Source organism: Oreochromis aureus, linkage group 3 (assembly GCF_013358895.1).
Source record: "Oreochromis aureus strain Israel breed Guangdong linkage group 3, ZZ_aureus, whole genome shotgun sequence".
NCBI classification, from domain to species: domain Eukaryota; kingdom Metazoa; phylum Chordata; class Actinopteri; order Cichliformes; family Cichlidae; genus Oreochromis; species Oreochromis aureus.
Genome location: NC_052944.1, coordinates 103,882,865 through 103,894,206, shown reverse-complemented (window position 1 = coordinate 103,894,206; position 11,342 = coordinate 103,882,865). Strand labels below are relative to the sequence as shown.

Genomic DNA, 11,342 nt, shown 5'->3' with positions numbered 1-11,342 from the left:
TATCATCCCACTGATGTTTAGAAACATCTTCTGTTTTTCTACTGACTACAACCCTGTCATGGTGCTGTGCTTGGAGACCAGCTGTTCTCAAGCAGTCTTGAACAAAGACTCAGACATGAATATGTTTGTGGTGAGAAACTTTACTAGTTTATTATTACAAAAGAGAAGCAGTGTAATACACACTTAGTTATGGCTGTCATGTCTGAAAATACAAGTCATTGCAGAGCTGCAGGAAAACCTTTAAACATCCCAAAATATTTTACTTAAAAGCACTTTTAATAAAAACCACAAATAAGACCAAACATGTAAAATCCCAGGCCCGACAGTAAAGATACAACAGCAAAGCTGAAACTCTGAAGACACACCCCCTCCTTTTATACTGGTTCAATTCAATTCAATTCAATTCAATTCATTTTATTTATATCGCGCCAAATCACAACAAAAGTCACCTCAAGGCGCTTTATATTGTACAGTAGATAGCACAATAATAAATACAGAGAAAACCCCAACTGGTTACTGGAGCTTCGGGGGGGGGGGCAATGATGTCACAGAACAGCAGCCAATCAGAGACAGTAGGATGAAGGTCCTCCATAAGGCAGTGAGTGTCCCCACTTTCCTGTTCAGAGACAAACATCAGTGATTTCAGCTTGGATCAGGTGACCTTTGTAACTTTCCTTACACACACATGTATGTGCTCTGTGACTCAGCTGGCACACGTCTTACCTTTTAGCTTCCTCCAAAGCAGAACTCAAACCAGAACCAGGAAAACCACAGAAACCAGACCTGACATGATGGAGGCTGTGAGAGGAAGGCCAGAGGATGGGAGCCAGTCCCACTCATCCTCCTCATCTTTCCTTTTTGATTTATTGTTAGCAGGAGGGTTTTTTTTATTTGTATTTTCAGGGTCTTTTTTACTGGTACTTTGGGGGGTTGATGTTCTGGAAGACTGAGTGATTGCTTTAGGGGTAGAAGAAGGATCTTTTACAGTAGTAGGAGGAGGATCTGCAGGAACAATGTGATAAGGATGGTTCAGTCAGTTTATTATCTGGTCAGTTCATCAGTTCCAGTAGTCTGTGGAAGCTTCCTCACTGATAGACAGAGCTGTCTGAATTCTTGAAAGACTAAAGAAAGGATCTTCAGGTTACACTGAGGATACACTGAGACTATCTGTCATGAAAGTCTTTATTTATGGACTTTATCAGGCACAGGATGGAGAGGAGTGCAGTGACGGTCTGGGCGTATACATCTTTTTCTCTCATATTCATCCCAAGACCGCTGACAGAAATCAGCATTATAGAATAAATGATTTAGATCAGGATCAACTGCAGACGACTGGATCGAGTGTTTCTACCTGATTAAACTTTTGCATATTCACTGCCAAATTGCTTGAATACATTGTCCACTATTTTCTGAGTCTCTCAGTACAGCAGCTCTACATGGCTGCGTCCTGAGTCCTCTCCTGTACTCCCCTCACACACATGACTGCAAGACTCCCTGCATTTATCACAGCAGCAATAAGATGCGCTTTTCTCTGTGGTTTCTTCAGTGCAATTTACAGTAAGGTGTACACTTAAAACCTTAGTGACTCACATTTGTGTGATTCATTCAAATATTCTCCTCTTGAAAGAGAAACATGGGCCTGAAAAGAAACTAATGTTCACATCTGTCAGTCACAACCTGACACTGAGTCTCTTTAGTAAATTCAGCAGTGTTTTAATGTCAAATAGAGGTTTTGTGCCACCACAGTGAAGATGGACTTCTTTGTTCCTTCTCTAATATTCCAACCTTTGTAATGATGGGATAATTTTCTCTGGCTGCTCTGGTTTATATGACCTGAATACATTAACAGAACATGTATTGATAAAGTAAGATATAACCTGCCACCTTTCATTGATCTCTATGACATTTCTACTAAAGTCAAGGAAAAGAGGTTGAATAAGAAAGATCATTGCACTGACCTCTGACTGTCAGTCTGAATTCAGGAGACTTCTTATCAACACCAGCTGAGCACGAGTAGAGACCTTCATGAGACTTCTGAACGTTAATGAGAGTCAACGTTCCTTCAGGACCAAATCCAATTCTGTCACCATTTTTATTGAAATCAGAGTTCCTCTGTTTACCCTCTTTGGATTGACAGAGCAGAGTCACATTACTTCCTGTCCACACAGGAGATGAAGGGATGTCCAGGATCAGGGAACCAGCTGACCAACAGAGACACAAACAGAGTGATACAGAGACAGACTTCCACCAACACACAGAGTCATACAGACACAGCTGGAGCATCTGTACCTGAAACAATGATGTTGACTTCATCACTACGCTGTCCAGATGAGCTTTCACAGAAGTAAGCTCCATCAGAGGGGTTACTCAACTCGAGTTGACACAGAGAATTTTTAAGAACAAGGCCTGCAGCTGCTCCACACATCTCAGTGACTCCTGCTCTGGTCCTCTTCACTGTCCATCCATCAACTGTTTTTCCATCATCATCATCACAAGATAGAACTCCTACACTATTACCAGTGAAGAACTTTGTTGAAGGTGGCCATACACTCAGCGAGACTGAAGGGCAGACAGATACACAGAGTAAATGTATTTGTGTTCTTGTTGGAGTCTCACTGATTGTTTTCACTTCATCAACTCACCTTTAGAAACAGTCGGTGCAGACAGCAGCTGCCCACACACACCTGCAACAGGAGGTCACCAAAGGTCAGAGGTCACTGAGGGTCAGAGAAAGTGTGAGGGTGTACTACAGGGGTGGCCAACTCAGGCCTCGAGGGCCGGTGTTCTGCAGGTTTTAGACATGTCCTTGATCTAACACAGCTGATTTAAATAGCTAAGTAACCTCCTCAAGATGTCTTGAAGTTCCCCAGAGGCCTGGTAATAAAATAATCATTTGATTCATGTGTGTTGACCCAGGGTGAGATATACAACCTGTAGGACACTGGCCCTCGAGACCTGGAGTTTGACACCCCTGGTGCACGAGCTTCATTCTCTTATACGTGTGCAAAAAACTGTGCATAAATCCTGTATGATTCATCAACAGAGGTGGGCATTACCAAAGTACAGATACTTTGTTACTGTGCTTAAGTGGTAAAAGTGGGCGGGGCAATAAGTCACACTACATCAGCATCTAGCTAGCTGTGCTGAAGAGGAGCGAGCATAAAGGGAGTAACGGTTTATTATATGTCAGGTCATTTCAAATGCAGTGTTTCTATGAGCACAACAAACATCAGCAAACACACAAACTGTTTGTGTGCAGTTTGTCTCACAGTGTGTTACAGTTAAAGGTCCAGCTGCTCTATTTCAAAGAGAGGAAAGAAAGAGCGCTAACTTCACTCAGAGATGGAGAAAGACAAGAGAGAAGGACATGAGAGGAAGAAGAGAGCTCAGATTTAAAGGAAAGGATCGCTTAGTGCGATGTCATAAACTGGAGGTATAAAGAAGTCAGGATTTGAATCATCTGTATGCAGGGCTGCTATGATTAGCTGACTAGTCACAATTACGTCGACTATGAAAATCGTCGACGACTAATAGTCGAAGCGTCATTTGAAGTTTTGTAAGATCTCGCAGGAATAAGTAGTAAGATCTAAGAGTGTAATAACCGATAGAAACAGAAGATGGCAGCACTGCATGTACAAGAATGCCAGCTGCCATTAAACCCTGAAGAAGAAGAAGCTGTGTCCCAGAATTCATAGCGCGACCCATCACGGTCCTGCCCAGTTTCTAACCATGGCGGCAGCTAGTTAGTTTTACTACTTTTATTATTCTTTCTGGGTCATGAAATAAATGTTTAACATATTTTCAGGCGAGAATGTAACTGTGTAAACCTCAAATATCTGCTCAGTTTATCAAGACACCACATATTTTCAAAAGCACTCCGACGTTTTCGGAGACGTCTGTTACCCACCTGCTCGATAACTAGCCGGGGGCAAGGCTCACTAGAGCCGGTGAGAACACCCGACTCCAAATTGTTTTCAACCCAACCGCCGTCTTTCGCTACTCAGGTTAAAAATGATATATAAGTCACTTAAATAACTTAAAAAAATTTTTTTCAGGATTTTATTTGTTCCTGAGTAAATCGCTTTGGCTGAGATTAAAGTTATAGTTTTTACACAGCTGAATAAACGTCAAGCAGACAACTGATTATCAGAATTGTGAGATGCTCGAGAATGTCCTGTTATATTTTAGATAGCAAAGAGTAGACGGCCGAGTTTATTAAACAATCACTGAAACAATCTGCAAATTTCATTTAAATTCAACAAACTATCATCTTGTCTTTATTTTTAGATAGCGCATATCTTAAACACTTAAAGCTCTAAGCTAATGATAGATATATTAGAGCAGATGCATGCTGGTGCACGTTGTACGTCCAAAGGATGCATGATCTGATTAGTGTAACTAATCTTCCGATTAGTGACTAGTCAACTATCAAAATAATGGTTTGTGGCAGCCCTATCTTTATGTGATGTACTTTCATATTGTGAAATGTCGTGCAAAACAAAGGTATACTTATTTCACTTATGTTCTTCCATTAATACATGAAAATCCTGGGTAGTTTTGTGCAGGATAAACAGGTTTGCTTGCAGCACTGTGGTGAATTATTTAGAATGTCTTGAGCCAGTGAGGGTCAGAGGTCACTGAACAAACTGCTCTCTATCATGCACTACCATCACAGTCCTGACTGCTGAGGCAGCAGAGCTCCTCATCCCTCACACTGATTCAACCCAGCGGAAGAACATGAAGTTCTTCCTATGTCAATCTGACCTTTACTGCTTTTAATTAATTTCATTTTTACATTAGTATGAATTCTGGTTGTGCTTACTAACCATGAACCGATTTTATATAGTACATGGCGTGCAGAAATCTGTCCAAAAATTTTTTTAGTATGACTTTGGTAAGCTATGAAGCCGCACCGCTTGATGGATTGCCGGAGCATTACGGCTACCATAGTCAGGACCCCCACGGAGTAATCTGGGTTCAAAACTCTGCCTCTTCAGGTCCCAAACTCAAACAAAGACTGCGGCATCACTGAGAGTTAGAAAAAGGTCTAAACTCTTTCATCTTTAATAAAACGATCAGCGTTGCTGTTTTACCAGGTGTAACTATTAAGTTTAACATCCAGGCATCCATGAAAACAGAATTTATTAAATTTAACAGAGTTAGAAGTTAGCAGGACGTTAGCTCACTAGTTTCCACCTAAACATGATATACTATGTTCTGACTGTCACTTCCAACATAAATCAAGAGAGAAAACTAAACAGCAGTGATGTTTGCTACTGAAGTTTGACTAGCTGATATATAATGATGTATAATGATATAAATGATACATAATTATGTCCTATGCAATGTTCCCTCTAATTTTTCACGTGTGTGAGCGAACACGCAAACTCCGTGAGCGATCCCTTGGACCACTGTGAGCGCCATCAGACGTGTGCACTTCGGTCACACCGGCATCTAATCCATCCAAGTTACATGGTTTATTAAAATAATCAAATTACAGCATTTACATTTATGTTACACTACTTTTAAACTGCTTTAGCCCACTTACAATGAAAATTTAAAAAAAAAAATCTAGTCATGAGTATGAGTCTGTGGTCTGGGAGAGAGTCCTGTAACTCTGTCTGCCAAATACAGTATATAATGACCAATGCTGGGCAATTAATTATATAGTTACTTCTTCAAAAAAGTAACTCAGTTTGGCAAACAACAAGGTTTTTTGCAGCTATTTTTTTTAAATGCAGCCAAGGCATTTTTTAAATAAACATTTCAAACTATTTACAGAACAATCAGCTGTTCTGCATCAAATCTGATGCCACACAAATTGTTTGTGCCACTCCAAAAATAATTTCTGTCCACTATGAGATAAAGGAGAACAACAGCCTGATACCTGCAGGCCTGACAACAGGAGATGTATCACTGCTGTAACACCTGTAACATTCAGCAGTCGCCTCATTGTTCTGACACACACAACAAAACTATTGACTACACTACACACTAACTACACAAGATTTGCGCTAAATATCTCAAATCTCTCACATCTCAAAACACCGCCGTCACTCCTAAAACTTCCCCCCGTTTCTTAACAACTAGATGCCACCTTGCCATATCATTTTTTGATTGGTCGACATGGTACTTTTTTTTGGACGAATAGGAAAGGAAGAGGGAGGTGGGGTTTGTTTTTGCTCACAGGCAGAGAGTGCTTTGAGCATTTTTTCTTATAAAACGCCGTTTTTACCGTTTCTTCCCGCAGTAAATATAAACAACGACACTATTCAGGAAGAAAACCAAACATTGCAGATATTTTTATCATAACTCTGGTTTTACGTGGCCTATCAACACAATTTAAAAACTGGTATAAAGTCCACACGTTTTCGTCAATTGTTCCGTCTGTCCTGCTCACATCTCCAATGGTTGTACACGTTGTCATTAATGTGGCTTCTCTCCACATCAGCCACGCCGCTTTGCTAGCTAAAACACCGGTGTCGGCACATAAGGACGCTGTCATAGCCTGTCAACGACGTTGATTGGCTACTATATACGCATTATTGGCTGGACTATGGGATAAGGTGGCATCGTTCTAATCCCGTATGGGAGCAGCCAGTCACTTACTGACTAACACTGCAAAACAGAATTGTTAAAGTATTAATTTTAATTTCAATTCAGGTTAGATTTTTTGTGTGCGCAACGCAGATTTTCTGTGCGCAGACACCGTGCCAGCAATGCGCAATTGCGCACGTGCGCAGCTTAGAGGGAACATTGGTCCTATGTGATCTCTAGCAAAGCAACTATGTTAGCATAACATTAGCACAGTGAAGCTGAAGGAGGAACACTAACGTTAACGTGAGGGTTTCTGGTGGTTAGGGACAAATGCAATCGCATGGCAGGATGCTATAAACAGACCAAACTTGAGTCAGGAGAACAACTGAGATAATCAATCCACAATACAAGGTTAGTCATTCATATACTTCAACAACATGGGAATAGAGCAGTTGCGAAAAAATTCAGCATTAATGAATCAATGGTACAGAACTGGAGGAAGTGCAGTTTTAGCTTTTTGCATATTCCAAAATGCTTTATCTCTTTGCTATTACTGTCGCCCGGCATAATTTGCAGATGATGTTGTTTGCAGCTGCTACAGTGCTTTCGACCAAAATGGGCACGGCCTGATGATGACACCATAAACATGCACTATCGCAGTAGAGCATACAGGGAGTGCAGAATTATTAGGCAAATGAGTATTTTGTCCACATCATCCTCTTCATGCATGTTGTCTTACTCCAAGCTGTATAGGCTCGAAAGCCTACTACCAATTAAGCATATTAGGTGATGTGCATCTCTGTAATGAGAAGGGGTGTGGTCTAATGACATCAACACCTTATATCAGGTGTGCATAATTATTAGGCAACTTCCTTTCCTTTGGCAAAATGGGTCAAAAGAAGGACTTGACAGGCTCAGAAAAGTCAAAAATAGTGAGATATCTTGCAGAGGGATGCAGCAGTCTTAAAATTGCAAAGCTTCTGAAGCGTGATCATCGAACAATCAAGCGTTTCATTCAAAATAGTCAACAGGGTCGCAAGAAGCGTGTGGAAAAACCAAGGCGCAAAATAACTGCCCATGAACTGAGAAAAGTCAAGCGTGCAGCTGCCAAGATGCCACTTGTCACCAGTTTGGCCATATTTCAGAGCTGCAACATCACTGGAGTGCCCAAAAGCACAAGGTGTGCAATACTCAGAGACATGGCCAAGGTAAGAAAGGCTGAAAGACGACCACCACTGAACAAGACACACAAGCTGAAACGTCAAGACTGGGCCAAGAAATATCTCAAGACTGATTTTTCTAAGGTTTTATGGACTGATGAAATGAGAGTGAGTCTTGATGGGCCCGTGGCTGGATTGGTAAAGGGCAGAGAGCTCCAGTCCGACTCAGACGCCAGCAAGGTGGAGGTGGAGTACTGGTTTGGGCTGGTATCATCAAAGATGAGCTTGTGGGGCCTTTTCGGGTTGAGGATGGAGTCAAGCTCAACTCCCAGTCCTACTGCCAGTTTCTGGAAGACACCTTCTTCAAGCAGTGGTACAGGAAGAAGTCTGCATCCTTCAAGAAAAACATGATTTTCATGCAGGACAATGCTCCATCACACGCGTCCAAGTACTCCACAGCGTGGCTGGCAAGAAAGGGTATAAAAGAAGAAAACTAATGACATGGCCTCCTTGTTCACCTGATCTGAACCCCATTGAGAACCTGTGGTCCATCATCAAATGTGAGATTTACAAGGAGGGAAAACAGTACACCTCTCTGAACAGTGTCTGGGAGGCTGTGGTTGCTGCTGCACGCAATGTTGATGGTGAACAGATCAAAACACTGACAGGATCCATGGATGGCAGGCTTTTGAGTGTCCTTGCAATGAAAGGTGGCTATATTGGTCGCTGATTTGTTTTTGTTTTGTTTTGAATGTCAGAAATGTATATTTGTGAATGTGGAGATGTTATATTGGTTTCACTGGTAAAAATAAATAATTGAAATGGGTATATATTTGTTTTTTGTTAAGTTGCCTAATAATTATGCACAGTAATAGTCACCTGCACACACAGATATTCCCCTAAAATAGCTAAAACTAAAAACAAACTAAAAACTACTTCCAAAAACATTCAGCTTTGATATTAATGAGTTTTTTGGGTTCATTGAGAACATGGTTGTTGTTCAATAATAAAATTATTCCTCAAAAATACAACTTGCCTAATAATTCTGCACTCCCTGTATAGTCAAAATCTCTTAGCTGGCCAAATTTATATTGTTTCTACCGTATACTGTTTATACCGCCCACCCCTAGCTGGAGTGGTGAGGATGTACCATGGAGTACAAAGTTTGGGGCTCTGTCTGGACAAGCAAAGCAAGCAGTGCTTTAATCTCAATCTGAAAAGACATGAGACATAAAATGGACCATCATAAATCATCCCCCTCGTATCATCACAGACAGCGCTGTCATAAAGCTCCTCATCTCTCAGTGAACAGGCATGGTGACAGATTAGATTCCTCTTGAAATCATGATGATGATGTAGAGCAGATAGCATTTGAAAAAGCTGGTAATAACTCATTTACTTTATCATTTCTATCATTATTTGTGATACAGCAGATATTTATCCAACTATCATTACAGACTGAGATCTATGAGAAACAGCGGACCTGAGGCAGCACTGAGGGATCCCTGGCACTGCTGGCTAAGGATAAATATAGATTTGGTAGTCAAAGGAGTTTGCAAAGAAAAGCGTCTGGACTTCTTTGAGTTGCTTGAAGACGTTTCACCTCTCATCCGAGAAGCTTCTTCAGTTCTAAGGTCAAATGGCCGAGAGTCCCAGATTTAAACCCAGTGGGAGTATCCCCCCAAGGATTTGGTAGAATTAAAATTCATATTGGGACCACACAAGGGAGGGAAGAAGAAAAAAACCTAAAGGTTAGAAAATCACAGAACTGCAAAAGAATAACTAAGAAACATGAAATAAAAACTAAAAAACAACATGACAAAGAATCAAAATGAAGAATAGACAAATCCTAACCATGGAGTCACATGACTCCATACTCACTAGAGATGGACCGATCCGTTATTACGTATCAGTATCGGTCCGATACTGACCTAAATTACTGGATTGGATATCGGAGAGAAATAAAAAACGTAATCCGATCCATTAAATATTAAAAAAACTTGTGACATGGCTTAACTCGGCTCATAAACGTAGCATGCCGGAGCAGTATGCATCACATGATCGAGTGGATGTGGCGTGCGAGACCTCTCGGCGGTCTGGTTGAGTATTTGGAGCCTCGCTACCAAACCAGCATTTCATCTCCGAGGAAGTTATCCCAGAGAGAAGTAAAGCAAGTGTGTACGTTCATCTCTGAATGTTTGTAAAGCATTCAAGTGTTATGCTTAACAACCGATATATGGAACGACTGCCTTCTCTCTCTCTCTCTCCCTCTCCTGCTGCTACTTCAAACGTGAAACTGATCAATGATCAGCTGATCGGCTTTTCTGTCGCGAGTCCGTCTCTCTTGTTTGTTCATCGCCCACTACGCGCCAGAAAGAGGAAACCAGCGGCTGAACAACAGCAGCACGTTTAAGCTTGTTAGAATTTATTTACGGATGACGGATGGTAACTGTGCAGGGGCGGGTCTAGCAAAGTTTAGCCAGGGGGGCCAATAGGGCATTAACAGGAAAAAAAAAAAGGGGGGGTGCACAAAGACACTTATGTCTAGCTTTTAATAAATAATTATCTGAATCTTACACCCAAAGTTTTAATCTGATGTAAAATGTATAGAAGTCCATTACTGTATATAGTAACTATTAAGTCTGATATACCCTAGTAAGCTATAGTACTTTTTCCTTTCGGAAGGTACCATCTGGGCAGTCTGCAATTCTGTTGAAGAAAAATGTTGAATCTATTTAATTATTCTTGAAAAATAATTTATTTCTGAGCATTTTTTCACACTGCATCAAATTAAAGTTGATTACGTCGATTAAGCATCATGAGGTTGAGGGTGGTTCCCTATTTTATTTTATTTTAGTTTTTGCTGGGAGTTTGCAACCCTAGTAGTTAGGTTGCTTACTCTTTAACTTACCAGAATATGGTATCGTCCGATATCCAAATTTATGATATCGGTGTCGGACATAAAAAAATGGTACCGTGCCATCTCTATTTAAAAGCAGTCAGAGCAGGCACGCTCTGTTTTGCCTAACTATTTTTAAACCCCTGTAGAACTGCAATCACGTAAGCTAGCACATCAAAAGTTTTTGCATATGAAACCCGAGGAGTTGTACTTATATCTTATGCCATCAGCTTGTCCTAGGTGACGGTTTCATTCGACATATAGCTTTGCAAAAATTGCATAAAAAGCACTTGCAGCAACAAAAACATAATATTCCAGAAACACACTTTGCCGATCTGATCAGCTGTTTGTAACAATTCCCATGTTGAAATAGACGTCAGCGCAAACGATCGCATGTCCGCCATCCGGTCGTTAAGTGATGACATGATGAATCCTACTTCTGGGCCTAAGTAGTCTGCGTTTTATATGGCTTTTGTGTTGTTAACATATTTAATGTTTTGTATTTTCTTCTATTTAATCTCAAAAAGCTCCTAAAACAGTCAGTGATCACTGTTGACCTCCCTCGGCTTTTATTACCGCTAATCATTTATTTAAGCTAAGTTTTTAAAACCAGCCCATGCAGCAGTATATGAATGACTAACCTCGTATTGTGGATGGATTATCTCAGTTGTTCTCGTGACTGAAGTTTAGTCCTTTTACAGCATCCTGCCATGTGATTACATTTGTTCCTGACCACCGAGAACACT

The 11,342-nt window shown here is 40.8% G+C and overlaps 1 protein-coding gene across 3 annotated transcripts in view; it reads right to left on the bottom strand.

Moving 5' to 3' along the window:
• Window positions 1–529: 529 nt before the first annotated feature.
• LOC116324876 (Fc receptor-like B) overlaps window positions 530–11,342 on the bottom strand; it is a 33,117-nt gene continuing 22,304 nt past the window's right edge. The window contains exons 2-6 of one of the 3 annotated variants that reach the window (XM_031745643.2): window positions 2,643–2,684; window positions 2,290–2,559; window positions 1,959–2,201; window positions 724–1,002; window positions 530–616 (exon numbers count right to left, since the gene is read on the bottom strand). In XM_031745643.2, coding sequence (XP_031601503.2) covers window positions 749–1,002; window positions 1,959–2,201; window positions 2,290–2,559; window positions 2,643–2,684 — 809 coding nt within the window. In that variant the 3' untranslated portion in view covers window positions 530–616; window positions 724–748. The remainder of the gene's footprint in view (window positions 617–723; window positions 1,003–1,958; window positions 2,202–2,289; window positions 2,560–2,642; window positions 2,685–11,342) is intronic. The other 2 variants (XM_039609103.1, XM_039609104.1) reach the window with 2 other exon arrangements.